The 22,754-nt window shown below is 67.9% G+C and overlaps 1 protein-coding gene across 8 annotated transcripts in view; it reads left to right on the top strand.

The window, feature by feature from the left end:
- SHANK2 (SH3 and multiple ankyrin repeat domains 2) overlaps window positions 1–22,754 on the top strand; it is a 180,652-nt gene that overhangs the window by 50,030 nt on the left and 107,868 nt on the right. For all 8 annotated transcript variants that reach the window (XM_079787026.1, XM_079787028.1, XM_079787027.1 and 5 more), the window contains 3 exons: window positions 5,924–6,233; window positions 10,383–10,552; window positions 11,124–11,237. In XM_079787026.1, coding sequence (XP_079643152.1) covers window positions 5,924–6,233; window positions 10,383–10,552; window positions 11,124–11,237 — 594 coding nt within the window. The remainder of the gene's footprint in view (window positions 1–5,923; window positions 6,234–10,382; window positions 10,553–11,123; window positions 11,238–22,754) is intronic.

Consider the following 22,754-nt stretch of genomic DNA (forward strand, 5'->3'; position numbering starts at 1 on the left):
CCCTCTTCCTTCCTGGCAAGTCCCTCACGGGGGGGGGGGGGGGGGGGGGCCTCCAGGTCACCGTTCCTCCTGCGTCTCGGCCTCTGGAACAGCCCCAGGGAGGGTGGGCAGGAGACGTGGGTGAGCGAGCAGGGGGACGGGTTCCCACCGCAGCGTCCGACCCCCCGGCCGCTGGCCTCACGCCGCCAGCTCGGCCGAGTTCCCTCCCACGCCCACGCCCTCGTCCGGAATGAAACCCAGGCCAGCGCGCCGTCCGGCCGCCACGCCGTCCTCCCTGGGGGCCCGTGGAGGAGCACCGGGTGCCGGAGCTGGGACCCGCGCCTTTGGGGACCCGTCCGTCCCTGACCTCCTCCGTCCTGCGTGGGGAGGGAGTGGGCCCCTCACCGTCCCAGGGAAGCCGCTTCCCCGTGTCCCCCGTCGGCTGCGGGGCTGCCCGGGAGGGTGGGGGCTCCGTGGGCCTTGGCGAGACCCCGCCCCGTCTGCGCACACGCTCCCCGCGCCCCTGCTCACCGCCACGGCCGCCAGGGAACTTGGCGAGCAGCGTGCTCCGTGAGTTTGGGAGGGCGTCCGGGAGGCAGATGGCGGCGGGGTGAGCATCGCGAGCCCCCCACGCCCCCGGAGGGTTCCCTGGGCCTTGGCGGTTCCTGGGCTCACGTGCCCCCCCCCCCCAGGAGCTCCCTGCAGTGGCCGCTGAGGGGTCCCCGCACAGCCCCACGACCCTCCGGCCTGCCAGGCCCACGCGGCCTCTGCCCGGCCCGCTGCAGGCTCCCCCAGGCACGGCCGGCCCGTGTTGGGGACGCCCGAGCACTGGGGAGGGGCTCGGGGAGCGCGGCCGTGTCCCGGGCACGTGTCCTGGGTGTGCGTGCCGGGACTGACCTCTGACCCCGAGGAGGTGACACGCGGACAGGCCACGGCGGAGGATGACACTCGGGGGCGGGTCAGCGTCCCGGGGCTCCGGGCTGGGGTGCCGGGGTGAGGGGTCCCCCGGCCGGTGGGAGGTGCAGACATTCTCCACGCGGGCCACGCCGTCCTGGTCACAGGTCTGTCACCCACGACCTCCACTCACACGTCCCCGTTGCTGTTTCTGCCTCATCCCCCTCCCCCCCTCTAATTTGGGAAGCAGTTCTCTTAGCAACAGCAGCCCCAGCTTACTCACAGCCCGGCAGACACGCTGGTGGTGGACCGGCCCCTGGCGCCCGTTAGTGTTCAGGGGTGACCCTGCCACTGCCCTGCACAGGCGTCCTGCCCATCGGCGTGTGTTACGGGGATAGCGCTCTGGCCCCCCTCCCTCCCTCCCTCCCTCCCTCCCTCCTGACCCCCCTCTCTCCTTCCCGGCCCCCTCCCTCCCTCCTGTCCCCCTCCCTCCCTCCCTCCCTCTCGGCTCCCCTCCCTCCCTCCCTCGTGGCCCCCTCCGAACCTCCTGGCCCCCCTCCATCCCCTCTGACCCCCCTTCCTCCCTCCTGGCCCCCCTCCCTCCCTCCCGGCCCCCTCCGTCCCTCTGGGATCCTGCTGGTGGAGATGCTAACGTGACCGTGAGGATGCTCATTAATCCGCCGCCGGAATCAGGGCGCGCCAGCCCGTCTAATTGTCTCATCTCCCTTTAAAGGGGGGATTCTGATTTCTCCGGGGAATCGCGCCGTGGGGCCGAGCCAGGGAGGAGCGGGCTCCGTGGCTGCGTCCTTTGAAGGGAAATCTGGGTCACGGCAGATTCTGGAGGCGGCGAGGGCTGCCCAGAGCGGGGTCCCGCGTGAGGCTCAGGACGGGGAGGCTGTAGCCTCCGGCTCGCTCGCTGCCTCTGCGGCCGACAAGCACCGGCACTTTAAGAGAGAACTTGGCTTTTTCTAGGAAAATAAATCAGGAAAGCCCCGAGCGAGCGTGCTTTTCTAGTTAGCGAGGGCCCGGCACGGCGGCTTCCCTGGGATCCCGGCTCCCCTGGCAGATGCCCGAGGATGCCCGGCCCCTGCGCACCCCGCCCCGCGCCGCGCGGACCACAAAGGCAGAGTAGCGGCGCTCACATGACGGGCGCGGGGAGAGGCCGCCGGGCTTGAGCGCTCCCCGCTGACAGGCGGACTATGGGGCGGGCTCCGTCGCCGGCGCGCCCGGGCTGGCATGCCCGGCGATGCCCGGAGGCACGCCGCGCCCAGACGCCCGCCGCCGCGCCCCGGGTCCACGCTGCCCCGGCGCCCAGGGGCCGGGCCGCCCTGCTCGCCTGTCCCCGCTCCGAGCAGGTTATGTAATGAGCGGCAGGCGGCCCGAGCCGGAGGGAAGATGAAGTCTTTGTTAAATGCCTTCAGCAAGAGGGAAGGTAAGACCCGGAGCCTCGGGCGTGGGGTGCCGGGGAGAGCCCTTCGCGCAGGTTCGCGGGGGGGGGGGCGGGGGGGGGCCTCGGCTCTCCTGGAACTGCTGGTCCTTCACCCCGTGTGAGGGCGTAACCGCCGGGCGGGCTCTGTCCCGCGCCTGGCGTGGCGACCCCTGGACCCTGCTGTCGGTGTATTTTTGTCCGCGAGTCCCCGTCCAGAGCGTGCTGCCGGGAGACGGCCCGGGGCGCGTTCGGAACGAAGTTCCAGGGAAGTCAGGGAAGTTCGGGCTCCGATCTGCCCGCTGCCCGCAGGCTGGTGATCCCGGGACGGGGAGGTCGGGACGCGCTGGGCACGGCGGGCTCCAGGCGGCAGTGACGGGCGGGGGGGGGGGGGGACGCCTCTCGGGGGGGCTGGGAAAGTGTCATTTTTATCGGGGACAGAAATGTGTCATAAGTGCCAGGAAGACGGAGGGAAGCCCCACGGGGAGAGGTCACGGGTCGCCCTCGGGAGAAGGAAGCTGCGGGGGATGGGAGCCACTGCCAGGCGGGAAAGCAGGTGTTTTTAACCCTTTTCTCTCACACGCACACACACAAACTTGCACGCGCGCGCACACACACGCACATGCACACACACACACACACACACACACCCTCCGGGGAGCCTGTCAGAGGAGGGGCTCGGGCTGGGCTGGCTGATGAAGATTGGGGCGCTTCAGAGGGATTGGGGAGGCGCCCCGCCCCGGCCGTGAAATAGACGCGGAGACAGGGAAGCTGGTGCCATGGGTCTCGGGGACGAGCGAGGGGCTCCCCCACGCCACCTGTGCTGGTCACTCAGTCACTCGCCGGGCGCCCGGCAGGACCCACCTGAGAATGTCCCGCGGCCCCACCCCTCACCTCCCAGGCGCCGCCCTCCCCTCCCGGGTCCCCACCGTCTCCGCCCGGCGCCCGGCGCCCGCAGCCTGGCCTGGGTCAGCAGTGCGGCTGTGTCGGCTCGCTTCTGGACGAGTCACCAGGCCCTCTCCGGGTCTCCGTGTTTGTGACCCGCCCAGCGGGGCGACTTCTTACTTGTTTATTTATTTATTTTATTGATGTCAGGGAGGAAGGGAGAGGGAGAGAGAAACATCAGTGAGGAGAGAGAATCACGGACCGGCTGCCTCCTGCACGCCCCCCGCTGCCCACCACCAGGGCCTGTGCCCCGACCGGGAATCGAACCGCGACCTCCTGGTTCCTAGGTCGACGCTCAGCCCTGAGCCCCGCCGGCCGGGCCGGTGCGGGGCCTCTGGTGGGGGAGGGTGGTGAGGTGCTCTCTGGTCTGGGCCCTCATTTCATAGCCGTCTCTCCCCTCTGAGTCCGTCTGAGTGCGAGCAGGCACTCCCCGCCCCGCCCCCTTCTGTGAAGGGCGTTAAACCTGCCCAGCAACGGTGGGTCCCAGAGCAGACATGACTGCCCCCGGGAGCTGGGGGCTGGGGCCGAGGGGTGCAGGCATCCCTGGAGCCGGGGTCCCTCCCCGCGTGGGCTCTGGCCGGGAGGCCTCGGGGGCGGGGTTCCCTGGCCGCTCTCTCCCGCTCTGCCCGCCCTGGGAGGTGCCGGCTCTCGCGGTGGCCTCTGGTCCGCAGACCTGTGCCCGGGCGGCCTCGCCACCCACAGCCGCGCCCCTCCACCGGCACGAGCGGCCGTCGTCCGCAGTCCCTCCGGCCCGCTGACCCGAGACGGCTATGCCGTGTGTCCTCCCTCGCGACCAGCAAGGCACACGCTCGGGGCCCCCAATGGGACTTGACAGTCGGTGGGAAAGGCCTTGGCCGACGCCTCAGGCCTGGGACAGGGCCATGGGGGAGCCGCCTCCTGGGCAGCGGGCGCCCGAGTCCTGCGCGAGGAGCCGCGTGGATGCGGTTCCGGCGGGGAGACGGGCACCCCGTCCCCACCCCCTCAGCGGGGCGTCTCCTCCGGCCGAGGCTGGAGAGGAAGCAGTGTGACCTCCACGTGCCCTCTCCCAGGGCTCATCGCTGCCCCAGGACCTGAGCTCATCCCGTGTGTCCTCAGGAAATGCCTGCCCCCCGTGCCCCCAGGGCCTCCCCTCTGCGCCCCCAGGCGGCCCCCAGGGCCTCCCCTCTGCGCCCCCAGGCGGCCCCCAGGGCCTCCCCTCTGCGCCCCAGGGCCTCCCCTCTGCGCCCCCAGGGCCTCCCCTCTGCGCCCCCAGGCGGCCCCCAGGGCCTCCCCTCTGCGCCCCCAGGCGGCCCCCAGGGCCTCCCCTCTGCGCCCCGCAGGTGGCGAGGGTGCGCGGGCTCACAGTGGTCTCTGCGCCGCCGCTGTGCCCGAGCTCTGGCGCCCTGAGGGCGGGCTGGCAGCGGGCGTCTCGCAGGCTGGGCGAGGATTGCTCTCCGCGGCCTCTGGCCGGGCAGCCGGTGGGGGGCCGTCCAGGACTCTGTCCTGAGCTCCTGGAGCCTCTTCCCGGTGAGCTGCGGGAGCCCGTGCCCGCCCGCGGGAGAGCGCTGGGCTCAGCTGCAGGCGTGTGGCGGCGGGAAAGCTGCCCGGGCGTCGAGCGTGCAGGAAGCCGTGCCCCTTGCGGCCGGGGTCACTGGCGTCTTCTCCCCTCCGCGCCCCCAGCCTGGACGCCGTTCTTCTTTAGCCGCCCCTTCCTGTTTCCCCTCCGGCCCTGGGACCCCCCCCCCATCCCCATCCCCGACCGGGCAGTGTCCCCGCTGTTTCCCGGGGCCCTGAGGTCCTCGCCTCTGGTCTGAGCTCAGTAAGAAGCCGGGTGAGGGCACCCCCCTCCCTTCATGCTGGGGGTCCCCGTCTGTGGCGGAGGGAGGAGCGTGCTGGGGGTTGGAGCCGGCGAATTCCACCCGGTAGGTCTGAGGGCGTGTCCGTGTCCAGGGGCCACGGGATCAATGTCCCCCAGACACTGCCCCGTCCAGGAGGCCGGAGCCCGAGACCCAGCTGACGCCTCCGGGGCCTCCCTCCTGGGCGTGCGGGCGCCGTCTCCTCCCCGAGTCCCCGTGTGGTCCCTCTGCGGGTGTCTGTGTCCGACCCCCTCTTCTCACGAGGACCCAGTCACACTGGATCAGGGCCCCCGTGACCTCACGTTACCTCGGTCACCTGTTTAACCTTTTGCACTCGGGTGTCGAGTGTGACTTGACACGGTTAGCATTAGAATAAAGGAATCGAGAAAAAAGCAAGCGAGTGCAAAGGGTTAATGACCCGCCTCCAAATGAGGCCACGCTCTGAGCTCGGGGGGTTCGGGCTCCAACACCTGGTATCAGGGGACCCTCAGCCCATCCCGGGGCCACGTCCGGGTCTTGCAGGGGGGACTGTGGCTGCTCCGTGTCCTGGCCACGTGGTGAGACGGCCACGTCCTCACACGTGTGTGCGCTGCTTCCGGAGGGCGCTGGCCGCATGGAAGCCGGACCCGCGTCCCTTCCATCCCCCGCCGGGCTCGCGCCTCGGTGAAGCGCGGCCACGCCGTCTCCCGTCCGTCCGTCCGTCCGTCCGTGCTTCCGTGTCGGTGCGTTCTGTCCCGGTCCCGCGGGCCGCACAGAACTCCCCGCGCCCTCCACTCGGCTCGCGCGCGCCCCCTGCAGGCCGCGCCGCCGCGTGCTGACGGCCCCCCTCCCCCTCTCTCCCCAGTGCCCTTCCGGGAGGCCCCGGCCTACACCAACCGCCGGCGCCGGCCCCCCAGCACGCTGGCCGCCCCCCGCGTCCTGCTGCGCTCCAACAGCGACAACAACCTCCACGCCAACGCGCCCGACTGGGCCGCCGGCCCCGCCGCCCCCCGCAGCCTCTCCCCGCAGCCGCTGCAGCCGGCGCCCCAGGCCGACGGGGGCCCCAGGACGGTGGGCAGCTACGTGCCCGGGCCCCGCAGCCGCTCCCCGTCGCTCAACAGGCTCGGCGGCGCCAGCGAGGACGGCAGGAGGCCCCTGCAGCCCTGGCACGTGGGGTAAGGAGGGCGAGGGCGTCGGGGCTCCGTGGGGCCGGCGAGAGGAGGACCTCGCACATCACGCGGCCGGGCCGGGACTCGGGGGTGCGGGCGGCCGGGCCGGGACTCGGGGGTGCGGGCGGCCGGGCCGGGACTCGGGGGTGCGGGCGGCCGGCCTGGGACTCGGGGGTGCGGGCGGCCGGCCTGGGACTCGGGGTGCGGGCCGCTGGGCCTGGGACTCGGGGTGCGGGCGGCTGGGCCTGGGACTCGGGGTGCGGGCGGCCGGGCCGGGACTCGGGGGTGCGGGCGGCTGGGCCTGGGACTCGGGGTGCGGGCGGTCGGCCTGGGACTCGGGGTGCGGGCGGCCGGGCCGGGACTCGGGGTGCGGGCGGCTGGGCCTGGGACTCGGGGTGCGGGCGGCCGACCTGGGACTCGGGGGTGCGGGCGGGCGGGCCGGGACTCGGGGGTGCGGGCGGCTGGGCCTGGGACTCGGGGTGCGGGCGGCTGGGCCTGGGACTCGGGGTGCGGGCGGTCGACCTGGGACTCGGGGGTGCGGGCCGCTGGGCCTGGGACTCGGGGGTGCGGGCGGCCGGGCCGGGACTCGGGGTGCGGGCGGCCGGGCCGGGACTCGGGGGTGCGGGCGGCCGGGCCGGGACTCGGGGGTGCGGGCGGCCGACCTGGGACTCGGGGGTGCGGGCGGCCGGGCCGGGACTCGGGGTGCGGGCCGCTGGGCCTGGGACTCGGGGGTGCGGGCGGTCGGCCTGGGACTCGGGGGTGCGGGCGGCCGGGCAGGGACTCGGGGGTGCGGGCGGGCGGCGGCGCACGGTGCCGTCTCGTTCCATCCCAGCAGGGAGCGCGCTGGGCCAGGTCCCGCCTCCTGCCCCAGTTCGGACTGTCCCCCGAGGCCGGGCGTTAACCTGGGCCCGCGGACCCCGCTCAGGGCGATGGGGGAGGCGCCGGAAGCTCCGGGGCGCGGGCCTCGTCTGCGTCTGCGCAGGCGCGTGCTCCTGACAGTGACGCATGCGCAGAGCGCGGAGGCTCCTCGCGGCCCGCCTGGCAGGCGCCCCCTGTTGCCCAGCGTCGGCGCCCACCGGGCACAGAGAGCGAGGCCCAGCGGGCCAGGCCGGCTCCGGGGACCGCAGCCTGGTGCACGGGAGGGGGGGGGCGCGGGGGAGGGGTAGACAGGGCACGAGGCGGTGCGGGGAGCATGGGACCCTGGGTGCCCCCCCCCCCCCCCCACCGTGTCCCTGCACCCAGGGAGCTGCCTCGCCCTCAGACACCGACTCCCAGGCACAGTCTGCACCTGTCACCCCTTCCGGGGCGGGCGCTCATGGCCAGGCCTGGGGCGGGGCGTGCGCATCCGAGGAATGACAGCCCATCACCAAGAACCCCACTGCCCGGTCACGCGGGCCCACGGTTAATGGCCGCCTGGCCCGCCCCCACAGCGCCCAGGAAGGGCAGTGCACCCCCAGCTCTCGGATGGCAGGCCTGTGCCCGGGACACAGCCAGTACGTCGCCAGGGCAGGCCTGCGACCGGGTCCCCACGTGCACGTCTGGGGCTCGTGAGGGGGTCTCCCCCTGACCTCCGTCCTCACCCACGGCGCCCGGGAGGGCCTGTGGCGCGGCGTTCCCCCAGCCGGCACGGCGTTGGTGGTTGGCCACTCCGTGCCCAGCCCCGCGATGCCCACCCGCCTTTACCTTTCCTCCCCGGCTGCCCCGTGAGTCTTGCCCGGCCAACACCACAGCCCAGCCGAGATCGGGGTGCGGGGAGTGGAGGCTCCGGCCGGGAGGCTGGCGGAGGGCCCCATGCGCCACGCGTTGGGGATGGGCTGACGCTGTGCCCGTGGGAGCCCACCCCCGCCTCCTGCCTCCGTGGGGCCCGCGGGCCTGGTCCTCCCAATGCCGCCCACCCCGGCCCACATCCTGCTTCAGCCCATGACGCACCCCACGGCGTCCCCGAATGTGAGACCATTACCGCCTCTGGTCCCCCAAGGGAGGCTCCCTGGTGCCAAGAACAGGTCAAAACTAAACTAAAGGTCCCCAGAGGCAGGAAACCCCACTGCGCGCCCCTCGCGGGAATCACGGCTGTGACGCCAGGAGAGCGCCCCTCCTCCGTGTGAGAGCCAGTGACCCCCACGGGCGCCTGCGGACCCTGCGGCTGCGGAGAGCAGACACTGCTCGCAGAGTGCGGGCCCGGCGGGCCTGTGACGGGGCCTGCCTGGTGCCCCTGGCTTCCTGTGCGGTGTGCGTTGTGGCTGTATGTGTGTATGCACTTGTGTTGTGTGTGTGTGTATGTGCCTTTGTGTCTCTGTGTTTCTGTACGCATCGGCGCACATTTGTGTTCACATGTGCATGCATGGCACTGCGCACACGTGTGTGTACACACATGGGGTGCGCTTGTGTGTGCATATACTTGTGTGCATGCATGCATGCAGTTGTGCTGTACACACGTGTTTTCATGCACTGCATGTGCATGTGTGCATGCACTTGTGTGTGTTGTGCATGCACTTGTGTCATATGCATGTGTTTTCATGCACCGTGTGCACATGTCTGCATGTACTTGTGTGTATGTGTGCATGCATCTGTGTTTTCAAGCACGGTGTGCACGTTTTCATGCACTGTGTGCGCATGTGTGCATGTACTTGTGTGTGCATGCATTTGTGTCATGTGTAAGTGTGTTTTCATACAATGTGCATGTGGGTGCATGTACTTGTGTGTGTACATGCATTTGTGTCATGTGTACGTGTGTGTTAATGCACTGTGTGCATGTGCGTGTAGTTGTGTTGCATGTGTGTGTCTGTGCTCATGCACTGTGTGTGTGTGAGCATCACAGCAGCCAGCCTGCCCTGAGGGCTGACGCCAGGGCTCCCTGACACGTGGCCTGGACCCCCCTGGGCCGGGGCCACACCGGGGCCTCATCTTTGGCGCCTGTGAGGTGAGGGTCATGGAGAGGCTGCTCCAGGGTCTTCCGGACCCATGAGTGCGTCCAGGGGCCTCGCCCGGAGGACGTGCGGGTCCACGCTGGCCCTTGGGAAGCTCAGACCCACGTCCAAGGCCGGGTGGGGCCAGCCGCTCCCTCTGTAACAGGCTGTGGGCGGAGCAGCCGGCCCTCTGGTTCGCCCGATGCAGGACTACATGCCGTGTACCCGCTGCCAACCCCGGGCGGTCAGCCCCCTGCACATGGGCCACTGCCTGTCCAAACAGGAGGCTGTCCTGGCCCAGCCAGCACCCCTGCTAGTGACCCCTGTCAGCCGGCCCTCCCTGCCCCGCCCAGCCCCTCCCCTCCCCCTTCAGGCTGCCTGTCCCATGACAAGCGTTCAGGATCCACCACCTACTTCCTACTATGAATTTGACGTTTAAGGGCATCCGGTGAGCGAACTTGCTGGGGTCTTTCCCGCATCTACAAGGGTTCAGGAATCAGGAGAAGGGCAGCGACGTAAATTAATAAACTAGACGTGAAATGTGAATTTGGAAGGCATTTTAGGGAGCCAGGGGAGGCTTAGCTCTAGTGACTAAGCTCGCCGAATCTCGGGACCCAAGGCTTTTTATTCACACATTTTGCCCTTCAGCAAAGCAGGTATACATATCAAAGGTAAGGTTTGGCAAACAGTAAGGGACCATCAGGCTGGGGGAACTGCCCTCAGTGTCTGGCAGCCCTTCAGCCTCGGAGGAACTTCTCGCGTTTTGTTATGCACTGCTGGAATTAGCCTACAGCAGAACCGCGGGGATCTGTCCCTCGCTCTGGCCGATGCACTCTGTGTAACGCCCTCACGGCCCATCCATCCCATCCATCGGAGCGGGTGTCAGAACGTCCTTCCTCTTGAAGGCGGCGTAATAGTCCGTGTGGGTGGACCGTGTGCTGTGTACCACCCTCCGTCCACGGACACGCAGCTGCTCCCACGTCGTGGCTGCTGTGAACGTGGGTGTGCAGAGGCCTGTGTGGGTCCCTGCTCGCACTCCGTGGGGACACACCCAAGGGGTCCCTGGATCTGCTTCAGTCTTAAGCTCGAACACTGTCCCGGGGCCCTTCCGCGTCTTTCGCCCCAGCTAGCACCGGAGCTGCGATGGGACTGCTGGCGACAGGGCGTCGTTGAGAACGGACTGGCTGCAGGTCTGCCGCGTGCCCCGTCCTGTCACCCGCCGTGACCCCCCCCTGCTCCTCCCTCGCAGGCCGGCCTTCCCGCCCGGAGCCAACAAGGACACGCCCTCCGCCTTCCAGTACCCGGGGCCCAAGCGGAAGCTGTACAGCGCCGTGCCCGGGAGGCTCTTCGTCGTCGTCAAGCCATACCAACCCCAGGTCGAGGGCGAGATCCCCCTCCACCGGGGGGACAGGGTCAAAGGTCAGTGTCCAGGACGTCCTCTGCTTCTGGGACGAGGTCGGCCAAGGCCCCCGTGGGGGATTCGGAGCCCTGGGCCAAGGGAGCAGCGTGAGGCTCCCAGCCATTCTCGGGGCGCAGCTCCCGTGTCCCCGCTGTGTTAGGGGAGACGAGACTCCACTGCGGGGAGCAGGGGGGGGACGCCCAGGGGTCGAGGGAAACCTGGGGCCTCACGGAGAAGCTGTGCCGGCCGAGGTCCCGGCACAGGTCGATGGGCCAGAGCCGGCCGCCGACCTGCTGACCCCAGGCCTGGCCGCCGACCTGCTGACCCCAGGCCTGGCCGCCGACCTGCTGACCCCCCAGGCCTGGCTGCCGACCTGCTGACCCCAGGCCTGGCCGCCGACCTGCTGACCCCAGGCCTGGCCGCCGACCTGCTGACCCCAGGCCTGGCCGCCGACCTGCTGACCCCCCAGGCCTGGCCGCCGACCTGCTGACCCCCCAGGCCTGGCTGTCACCAGCCCCCCACATCCACTAACCCAGGCCCTCCCAGCCTGGCCCCTCCCACTGACGCCATCCTGTCCCATCCTGTCTCCAGTCCTGAGCATCGGCGAAGGCGGCTTCTGGGAAGGCAGTGCCCGCGGCCACATCGGGTGGTTCCCGGCCGAGTGCGTGGAGGAGGTGCAGGGCAGGCCCCGGGACAGCCAGGCAGGTGAGGTGCCTCGGCGGCCGGCGGCGGTCCGAGGGGCGGAGGGTCGTGGCGCGTGCGGGGGAGGCGGTGGGTGTGGGAGGAGCCGAGCTCAGAACAAGGACTCCGCTGGTGGGTGCAGCCCGGGGCTCTGTCCACGCCGGAGACCAGTGCGCGGCGGCGCGTGTACGGAGGAGGCTGCTCGGGGCCCGTGCCAGGGCACCTGCTCGAGCTCCGTGGGCCTCCTGTGCCCACCTGCAAACAGGCGTCCACGTCTCTATAGAAACCGCTCAAAGCGCGGCGTTCTCGAAGGAAGCGGCGCCCCGGGCTGGGCTCCCGAGGGGGCCCCGCTGGAACCTTTTAAAACGGGTCGAGGGTCCCATCGACGGAGCGGCCGAGAGGAGGCCCCTGGCCTGGTGGCGCTGAGCGGAGCGTGAGGGTCGGGGAAGGCGGAGCCGGGGTCTTGTTAGAGCAGCCGGGCCCCGGGCCGCCACGCTCGCCTCGGGCTGCTGGCTGCTGGCTCCTGGCTGGCCCCGCACAGGTCCCGAAAGGGCGCGGAGTCGCTCATCCACGGAAGGGCGGTGCCGTGGTGCGCGGGCGGAGGTGGTGCCTGCACAGGGTCGCGGGCGGGAAGCCGTGGTTTTGTGTTTCTGGGTGTGAGAGACGGTGAGCCCCGCTTCTCAGCAACTCACCTCTGTGCGGACTCAGCCGGAGCGTGGGCCCCGAGCGGCCGCACCCTGCGGGAAACGCCGGTCAGTCACGCGTCCTGCACGGCCCCTCACACGGGACAGAGTGCGCGTCCGGGGGTCCGCGGTTTGTGGAGAGGAGGCCGCCGGCCTCCCCTGAGCAGGAGGCCGAAGGGCCGCCTCGTGTGGCTGCAGCGCAGTGTGAGCCGGGCGGGCCCACGGCCTGGGGGCTGCGCGGTCTGCGTTTCCTGCCGCCCGTGCCCGTGGGCCAGCGGCCAGCTGCTTCTCTCCACGCGGTGACTCCGGCCAGGCCGCCCTTCTCCCCGGAGCCGCTGTCTCCAGCCACAGGCACGCGAGGGGCTCTGGCTCTCACCCCGTTGTCCAGGGCCCGTCACGTCTGGCCCGGCCAGGTCTGGGGCGTGGGGACAGGCCGCCTTGGAGTGGGGGGGGGGGGGGGGGGGCGCGGCCCCAGAGGGGGGGAGGCCCAGCGGGGAGGCCGCTGCCGGGACTGCCTCCTCCCAGCTCGGAGCTCTGCCTGGCGGCGAGGACGCTGGGAGCTGCCGCCACGTTCCGGGGGGTCTGGTGGCACCCTCAGGGCGGGCTCGCCGAGTCCCACCAGCGAACACAAGTCACGTGGGCACGCGCCCTCTGCGAGACGTCACGGAGGCCCGGTGGGTTCCGAAGCAGGAGGTTTCTGTATGGTGTGGGCGGGGACTCGGCGTCTCGTCTGAGCCTCGTCGGCAGCCACAGGGCCGGCCTCGGAGTGGGGGTGGTCCCTCAGGAACTGAAATCCGTGAGGACTCCGTGTCCGGCCCCTGGCTGTGTTAACAGCCAGGCAGGAACGCCCCACCCCTTCCTGCTTTCACGCCGTTTCATTGAAGCGCGGAGCCTGGCGGCCGGGGGCCGCCCTGGTCTCCAAACGGCTGCTTTGTGTTTGAAATGCCGCTTCCCACGCCTCCCACCCGGGTGGCCCCGAAATGGAGTCCTGCCGGGTCTGCCTGCCCTTGCCGGTTCCCCGCGGAGCTCCAGTCCTCGGTGACGCCCTGGGACCCAGGCCCCACCGCCCCGCCCCTCCCAGCCGTTGGGTGGTCGGCCCTGGTTCCCATGGCAACCCAGGGATGCTGGTGCCGGCCCTTCTCCCCACGGCCCCTCCTGCCTCCACGGGACGTGCGGCTGCGTCCGAGGGTCGCCCTGCACGGCCGCACGGCAGGCCGGGCTTCTGGAGGGAAGGGGGGTGTGGCTCAGCCTCGGCGTGGGGACCCTCTCATGCCCACCCGGGCGGGCGTCCGTGAGTGTTACCGTGGTCTCCCATGATTAAACACGACCTTCTTGGGGGTTCAAACTACACACAGTGTCCTGGCCAGTGTGGCTCAGTTGCTAGAGCATCAGCCTGTGGACTGAGGGGTCCCAGGTCCGATTCCGGTCAAGGGCATGTCGCTCAACTGAAAGCTCGATCCCTGGCCCTGGTCAGGGCGTGTGCAAGAGGCAGCCAGTGGATGTGTCTGTCGCACATCGATGTCTCCCTCTGTGTCTCCCTCTCGCTTCCACTCTCTCTAAAACCAATGGGAAATGCCCTTGGGTGAGGGTTACGAAAACCAGCAAAACCCACAGGCCCGGGTGCGCACAGTCCGGGAGGCGCAGGCCCCAGGCCCGGTGTGGGCAGCGTCCGTCGGCGGCGGCCTCTCCTCCGGCTTGTGGACGGCCGGCGCTCCGCCTGTGCCCTCGCGTGGCCGCCACGCACAGCTGTTGTCCCCGCCCCTCCGGACAGGACACCAGTCCCATAGGATCAGGTGCCGCCCTACGACCTCTCTTAACCCCGATTACGCCCTGGAGGCCCCGTCTCCGGGCAGCCATGCTGGGCTGAGCTCAGCCGTGAGCCGGGGAGCACAGCTCCGTCCACGGCCGCGGGAGGAGGCGTGGCCACGGCCGGCTCTGCTTCCCCTGCCACGTTCTGTGGACGCCTCCCTCCGTCTCCTTCCTGCCACGCAGCCCATCCCGGGCGGGGGGGGGGCGGGGGGCAGGAGGGCATTTGTTGTCTGAGTCGAGGGCAGTGACTGTCCGTGATGTCACCTGGTCAGGTGTGAGCTCACCCGTCAGCACTCGATGCCTCAGGGCCCGGCCACAGCACACACGCCCCTGGAGTCCGGGACTCGGATGTGAGGTCACAGGGCTGGGCCAGAGCTTCACCGATCCCTGGCTGTGTGGCCGTGGGCACGTGCGTCAGCCTCTCGGAGCCGCCGGTGCCTGCTCTGTGGAGTGGCAGTGGCGGTCGTGCGTTCCCAGCAGGGCTGCCGTGAGTGTGGGCGAATCCCTCGTGGAGACCGCCCAGCAGGCTGGCTCTCAGACATGCTCGCTGGACATTGATTCTCGGCTCCCTGTCACCCCACACGCCACACCTGCACACATACGCTGAACGTGAGGGCGTGGCCCGGCACCCAGCCCAGCCACCGGCCTCCCAGGTGGTGTGTGATGAGCGGGAACCTAGAAACTTGAGCTGGAGCAGATTGGATCCGTGCAAAGGGTGGGAGCGAAGGTGGGGGCCTGCGAGTTTGCAGCACACGTTGGCGAGGCCCATCGGTCAACAGGTATTGCTTCCCATGAGCGCAGAGAACCAGGAGGATGATGGGTGGATGGAGGATGGATGGGTGGGTGGATGTGTGGATGGATGGATGGGAGGGTAGGTGGGTGGATGGATGGATGGATGGAGGGAGGGTAGGTGGGTGGATGGATGGAGGATGGGAGGGTAGGTGGGTGGATGGATGGATGGATGGATGGATGGGAGGGTAGGTGGGTGGATGGATGGAGGATGGATGAGCAGGTGGGTGAGTGGGTGGGTGCTTGGGTTGGTGGATGGGTGGGTGAATGGATGGGTGAGTAGATGGGTGGATGGATGGGCTCATGAGTGGGTGGTTGGATGAATGGATGAGTGGAAGGATGGAGGATGGATGAGTGGATGGATGAGTTGATGGTTGGATGAATGGATGGGTGGATGGGTGGATGGATGGATGGGTGGGTGGTTGGATGGAGGATGGATGGGTGAGTGGATGGGTGGGTGGATGGATGGGTGGGTGGACGGATGGGTGGATGGATGGGTGGGTGGGTGGAAGGGTAGATGGATGGATAGAGGATAGATGGGTGGGTGGATGGATGGGTAGATGGACGGATGGATGGATGGGTGGATGGATGGATGGGTGAGTGGATGGGTGGGTGGATGGATGGAGGATGGATGGGTGGAAGGGTAGATGGATGCATGGATGGGTGGATGGATGGATGGAGGATGGATGGGTGGAAGGGTAGATGGATGGATGGAGGATGGATGGGTGGGTGGATGGATGGGTGGATGGATGGATGGATGGATGGGTGGGTGGCAGAGTAGATGGATGGATGGGTGGGTGGGTGGATGGATGGGTGGATGGATGGATGGATGGGTGGGTGGAAGAGTAGATGGATGGATGCATGGGTGGATGGATGATGGATGGATGGATGGAGAATGGTTGGGTAGAAGGGTAGATGGATGGATGGAGGATGGATGGGTGAGTGGATGGATGGGTGGATGGATGGATGGGTGGATGGATGGAGGATGGATGGGTGGGTGGAAGGGTAGATGGATGGATGGATGGATGGGTGGATGGATGGAGGATGGATGAGTAGGTGGGTGAGTGGGTGGGTGGGTGGGTGATTTGTGGATGACTTTGTAAGCAGATGGCTAGCTGACGGGATGACAGACTTGCTGGGTCACACAGCCCTGTTAACGACATGCAGTCCAATGTGCCGTCACTTAACTTTCTCGCTCGGCCTCATAGAGGGAGTTTAATGGAGTGGGTGGCACTAAGCCACTCCTGTCGGGGGGCCTGGCAGGAGCCCGGCCAGCTGGGCATCGTCCTGAGTGAGCGTGAATCCGTGCTCTCTGGTCCCATCGGTCTGGCTCACGGCCGGTCTGCCGGAGCCTTCCCTGGCCCCGCGCCCGTCCCCTCCAGGTGGATCCCCGTGTGCTCTGGCGCACCCTGCACCCCACCCCCCACCTGACGGCCTGAGGCTGGGGCCCCGAAGATCGCAGCCCCTCCCGGAATCAGCTTCTGGGAGAACTGAGCTCAGAGAGGTGGCCCCTCCCCAAGATCACACAGGCCCGTGCCCCCCACTGAGTCGGCTGGAGACGGAAGGACACCCCAGCTGACCAGGGAGCACTCGTTTCTGCCCGGGTGCGGGTGGCCCAGGTGACGGAGCCGTTTTGTAACAGGCGGCGAGTTTCCGAGAATCAGAGCGCCACGCAGAGCTGTCCTGTCCTGTTAGAACCCCTCCCCCCTGCGCCCCCCCAGCCCCGTCAGGAAGCCCTGCCCTTAGAGGAACCTCCCACGGGGCCCACCTTCCTTTGGGTCCTTCCCTGCACCTTGCAGGAGGGTCCCGGCCTGTGGTTCCTCCCTCGGCCACTAGATGGCAGCCGCTGGGCACAGAAGCCAGGAGAGGGGCACTGGGGCTGGGCACAAACCCCGGAATCGGCTCCAGGGAGCGGCCTGGGCACCGCTTCCTCCCGCGAGCAGGGACTCGTTCTCAGCGTTAGTCCTCGGAGCCGGCCCGCCGGGCCTGACCACGGAGCCGGAGGCCTGAGGTCCTGTTGCCCGCAGGGCCCGGTCGGGCTGGGGCACCAGGAGGCCGACGGGATGGACAGTCGCTGTGCAGTGACGGGCACGGGGCTGCAGGGCGGGGGGACGCAGGGCAGTCCTCCGCACACTCCGATCCTCAAGGGAGGCCGGGCACCCCGTGAGGAAGGCTGCGGGCGGATTTTCCGTTTGTCCTGGACGCCTCCGTGGCCTCCGTGGCCCCCATGGCCCCCGTGGCAGCGGGCACAGGAAGGCTGGGCGCACAGGGCGTGACTGACCGTGGGTTTTCATCTCAGACGGTCAGCGTGGACGAGGGGCCCAGAGCTTGCCTCCGAATGCCAGCCTCGCCACCTGCGGGCCGCTCGATGCCACGGGCCGTGACGCTGCCCTCTGGGCCTCGCTTCCTCGCGCGTTAGATGGGGGTAACGGGCTTGCCCCGTTCCGTTGTGACGATCACTGACTTAGGAAATGTGAATAAGAACCGAGTGTCTCGGTTGGGTACCATCTGCGCCCCAAAAGGTTCTGGTGCGGTGCCGGTCAGGGCATATACCCAGGTTGCGGGCTCGATCCCCAGTGGGGGGCGTGCAGGCGGCAGCCGATCCGTGATTCTCTCTCAGCACGGATGTTTCGTTCTCTCGCTCCCTCTCCCTCCTTCCTCCGATGTTCGCTGATAGTTACGAGGTGCACGTGTGTGCGTGGTACCTCCCTGCGTGCACGTGTTTGTGAGTGTGCCCGTGTGCACACGGTGTGCCCGAGTGTGTGGGTGCAGCCAGAGCACCGCCCCCTGCACCCTGCAGGGCCACGTCCCGAGCGTGTTTCCCGGGGCAGCGCTGTCATTGGTCACTCCAACCCCCCACCCGACCCCGCACACTGCAGCTGCCGGCGGGTGACAGGTCCCGGCTTCCCCGTCCTGTCCCAGGTTCTGGCTCCACAGCCGCACGCGCGCAATGAGGCAAAACTCGCTGCACCTCCTGGAGTTCCACAGGTGCTTCCGGTCCCGGGACTCGAGGAGCCGGTTTATAAAACGCCTGCCGGTCCCTGGAGGTGCGGCTTTCCCACCTCCCTCCCGGGCAGCCCTGCTTTCCGTGTCTCCTGTCGGCGCTGGGCACACCTGTGCGGGAGGCGTCAGGAGGCCCGGCGTCCTGTCCCCGGCCCGGGGCGGCCGAGAGCCAGCGCCCTCCTTCACGCCTTATCTCTGGCGGCCAGAGCCACGCGGCCCGGCGCTCGGAGTCCGCCGCGTTCTGAGCCAGAGCCCGTTGTGCTGACGCAGGTTCCATCCGCGCAGCCCTGCCGTCCGTGGGGCCGGGCCCGGAGTCCGGGGCACAGCCAGGGGCGGGCCTGCGAGTGTGGCTTCTACGATTGGGATCCCACGCCTCTCTCGTATTTGGTCTCCGGTGTTTCCTCGTAAAAGAAGTTCGCCAAGAACGGGCCGGACCCGGGCGCGGAAACGGTTCCTCTCTCGGGAAAAGCGTCCCGGTGCCAAGCACCAGCCCCTGTGTGCAGCGGCTTGAGGGGCGGGGGACTCCCTGCCTTTAGCCCTGTGGGCGCAAGGCCAGACTGTGGGCACCAGGAGAAAATTGGGCTTGGGCAGCCACGACCTCCCGGGGGGTGACACTTGCCTGGGGTTTTGAAGGATGAATAGGAGTTCGCCAGGAGGAGGCGAGGGAAAGGTCTTCTGCAGGGAGGATGTAAGCTGTCTGCTTCCCTGGCCTGTAAGGCCACAAAGAGTACATTGAGAGAATTTTTAAATTAATAACTTTAAAAGAATAAGAAAGTTGTCAGAATTTGCAGCTGCCCAGGTGGATGGCTAAAATAACAGTGGGTAACCTTTGACCCTCTAAGATGGTGTCGCCCCATATTTCAGAGGAGAAAATGGAGACTTGGAGGGGTCCAGTCCCTTAGCCGGGACAATGCGGGGACCAGGTGGGAACCCGGGTCTTTGGGCAGCTGAGTCTGTCCTGAGGCCCTTGAGGGCTCCCCACCGTGAGGGCTGCTCCCCGTGGGGCCCTGGGGCTGGTGGGAGGGATCCTGGCTGGAGTCCAGCTGGCACCCCAGTCCTCCTCCCGCTCCGGCCAGCTGTCTGCTGGGAGGACCCAGGGGCAGGCACCCTGTGGGCTTTGGCCCCGGTTAACGAGCCGACAGCAGCGGTGTGCCCGTGTGCCGGCGGCCTCCCTCCTTCCCTGAGGGCAGCACCAGCCGCTTAAGCTATGAGGAGGGGTGGGTGGGGAGGTCAGAACCCTGGCAGGGGACCGACATGGAGGTGGGAGACACAGAGAACCCGCAGCTGGGAGCAGAGAGGAGGCCCCACCTCGTAGGAAGCAAGTGGGTTTAACGGTCCGAGAAGGTGCCCGGTAGGTGCTCAGTGAACAAGACGGATGGAGGGTGAGGGAGGGCGGGTGAGTGAATGTATAGGATGGAGGGTGAGGGTGGGTGAGTGAATGTATAGGATGGAGGGTGAGGGTTGGTGGATGAATGTATAGGATGGAGGGTGGGTGGGTGAATGAATGTATAGGATGGTGGGTTGGGTGGGTGATGGAGGGTAGGTGGGTGAATGTATAGGATGGAGGGTGGGTAGGTGAATGAATGTATAGGACAGAGGGTGGTTGAACGAATGTATAGGATGAAGGGTGGGTGGGTGAATGAATGTATAGGATGGAGGGTGGTTGAATGAATGTGTAGGATGGAGGGTGGTTGAATGAATGTATAGGATTGAGGGTGGGTGGGTGAATGTATAGGATGGAGGGTGGGCAGGTGAATGTATAGGTTGGAGGGTGGGTGGGTGAATGAATGTATAGGATGGAGGGTGGGCGGGTGAATGAATGTATAGGATGGAGGGTGGGTGGGTGAATGTATAGGATGGAGGGTGGTTGAATGAATGTATAGGACGGAGGGTGGGTGGGTGAATGAATGTGTAGGATGGAGGGTGGGTGAATGAATGTATAGGACGGAGGGTGGGTGGGTAAATGAATGTATAGGATGGAGGGTGGGTGGGTGAATGAATGTATAGGATGGAGGGTGGGTGAATGAATGTGTAGGATGGAGGGTGGGTGGGTGAATGAATGTATAGGACGGAGGGTGGGTGGGTGAATGAATGTGTAGGATGGAGGGTGGGTGAATGAATGTGTAGGACGGAGGGTGGGTGAATGAATGTGTAGGACGGAGGGTGGGTGGGTGAATGAATGTATAGGACGGAGGGTGGGTGGGTGAATGAATGTATAGGATGGAGGGTGGGTGAATGAATGTATAGGATGGAGGGTGGGTGAATGAATGTATAGGATGGAGGGTGGTTGAATGAATGTATAGGACGGAGGGTGGGTGGGTGAATGAATGTGTAGGATGGAGGGTGGGTGGGTGAATGAATGTATAGGACGGAGGGTGGGTGGGTGAATGAATGTATAGGATGGAGGGTGGGTGAATGAATGTATAGGATGGAGGGTGGGTGAATGAATGTGTAGGATGGAGGGTGGGTGAATGAATGTATAGGACGGAGGGTGGGTGGTTGAATGAATGTATAGGACGGAGGGTGGGTGGGTGAATGAATGTATAGGATGGAGGGTGGTTGAATGAATGTATAGGACGGAGGGTGGGTGGGTGAGTGAATGTATAGGACGGAGGGAGGGTGGGTGGGTGGGCGAGTGGGCAGCACTTCTGGGGATTTGAGTGGGTCTGAAGGTCAGAGAGGTTCCTGGTAGGTGCACAGTGAACAATGGATCAGTAGGTGGTTGAGTAGAAAGGGTGATTGGATGGATGCATGGATGGATGGACGGACAGACGGATGGACAGGTGAGCAGACAGATGGACAGATGATGGAGGGGTGGATAGGTGGATGGATGGACGGACAGACGGATGGATAGGTGAACAGGCAGATGGACAGATGATGGAGGGGTGGATAGGTGGATGGATGGACGGACGGACAGACGTGTGCATGGAGGGGCTGGGTAGAGGGGTGGTGGACAGGTGAGCAGGGATAACACACCCAGGTGAGACCCCTGCCCAGGGCTGCAGGGCCTGAGGAGCTTCCCTTCGGGAGGCACTCGCCCCCCCCCCCCCCGCCCGGTGGGGCAGACTGGCTGTGGGTGCTGGGAGCCCCGGGCGGCGCCCGCTGAGCTCCGGCTGCGGCTCCGGGAGGGCGTGCGGAGTGCGGCAGGCCCCAGTTACAGCGACCCGGGTGGTGTGGGATCGGAAACAGCTCGGGTGGCTGACCTGCGCCCCAGCCTGTCTGGCCGGGCGGGGGAGGGGAGGAGCACCTCCTGGATCCCGGGCCCTGGCGCATTGCTGGGGGGCGGGGGGGCTGGTCTGCGGCCCCCGTTCTCAAGCGCAGGACAGAGGAGCCCGGAGGGACCGCGTCAACCCTCCAAAGGTGGTCCCGCCAGGAGGCCAGCAGGTGGGAACGGAGGCCGCTGAGCCCCGTGCACGGACTGCCCGCCTCCCGTGTGCCCGTCCCCGTGGGCCTTTCTCGGGGCGTCACAGGAGCCTAGCGTGGTAGGCGTTCTGTCTCATTCATGCGGATGTGAGGGGGAGATTCGGGGGAGGCCACGTGGTCATTCCTTCCTGCAGCGGGTGTTCGCTGGCCACCTACTGTGTGCAGGGCCTGTTTGGGGTGCTGCACGGTGCGGGCACCGGCCAGGCAGAGGGCTCTAGAGAAGCAGCCGCTCGGGCCTCACTGGGCAGCTGTGACCTGGGCAGGGCACGCCCCCCCGGGCGCTGCTCACAGGACGGTCACGGGCCGTGAGCGGCTCCCGCTCCGCTGGGCCTCACACCTGGCGCGTGGGCGTCCCGCGGCAGCAGCCCCTCGGCCTCTCCTGGAGGAGAGGTGGCCGCCGTGGCCGCCGTGGCCGCCCTGCACACGCGCTCTCCGTCCTGCGCGCCCAGGTGGAGCCTCCACAAACGCATCCTCTGTCCTTTGGTTCCTGTGCCAACTGTCACTGCTGCTGGGCAGCCCCTGCAGGCCTCTCGCCATCTGTGTGCGGGAGAGCCGGCCCCGGAGCCTGTTCCCTAGAATCATCTGTGCCCGGACATGTTTGAGCCGTGCGGGTGTGTGGCTGGGCACGGCCCCGTCTTGCTGGACACGGGAGCCCACAGCGCCCCGGCTGGCCGGTCTCCCCGGCCGTTAGCACGAAGAAGCAGGTCCGGGTGGTGTCCTGGGGATTCACACGCCCCTTCATGTCCAGCGGCTCAGCTGCCCCACCCAGCCAGAGGGACACCCCGTCCAGGAGGGGGCCACGCGGAGGAGGGGGCCACACGGAGGAGGGGGCCACGCGGAGGAGGGGGCCTCGCGGAGGAGGGGGCCACGCGGAGGAGGGGGCCTCGCGGAGGAGGGGGCCACGCGGAGGAGGGGGCCACGCGGAGGAGGGGGCCACGCGGAGGAGGGGGCCACGCGGAGGAGGGGGCCACGCGGAGGAGGGGGCCACGCGGAGGAGGGGGCCACGCGGAGGAGGGCCACGCGGAGGAGGGGCCTCGCGGAGGAGGGGCCACGCGGGTTCCTCCCGTGTCCCGGGCTGTGGGTCGCGGGCTTGCGCAGACGTTGGCCGGCGCCAGGACAGGCCGCGGTGTCCTGAGGATGCCGGCGTGGCCAGTGGTGTGCAGTGTGCCGGTGAGGGCGCCAGGGAACCACCTGGCCCGGCGCTCCCTGCTTTCCCAGGCGGGACCCTCGGGAGCCCGCACAGTCGGTCTTCCCGTCTGTGAAATGGGCTCGGTCCGGCCTCCTCGGGGCCGGTGGGTCCACAGTGGAGCAGGTGCTGCAGCCGGAGCTGGCGCCGCCCGTTTCTGCCGGGGTGCCTGGTGCGCCCCGTGTCCTCGCGTGGCAGAGAGCGAGCTCTGGTCCCTCTTCCTGCAAGGACACGGTCCCAGACGGGGCCCACCTCTGACCTCGCCGAACCCTAACCCTCCAGGGCCCCGCCTCCCAGCCGTCACCGCGGGGGCAGGGCTGCAGCACAGGAACTTGGGGGACACCAACACCCGGTCCGTCCGTGGTGCTCAGACAAGATACCAGGCTGGGGCCGGCCCGGGCCCGGACGAGAGTCGAGGAGCCTGGTGATGGCCTGGAGTTGGAGGGTGGCGGGCGCGGTGGGTCAGCGCCCAGGGCCAGGGCCGCGGAGGATGCAGCGCAGTGCCGAGCGCAGGGGGACAGCAGGGGCCTGCGGGGATCAGCAGGCGCCCCGAGGCCTGAGTCGCAGGCCTGAGTGAGGCCGGTGTGAATACAACCCGCGGAGGCCTCGGGACCGCCTCTGGGAGGCTCAGCATCGGCCTTGGCCTGG

Source organism: Cnephaeus nilssonii (genome assembly GCF_951640355.1).
Source record: "Cnephaeus nilssonii genome assembly, chromosome: 13".
Taxonomy (NCBI): Eukaryota; Metazoa; Chordata; class Mammalia; order Chiroptera; family Vespertilionidae; genus Cnephaeus; species Cnephaeus nilssonii.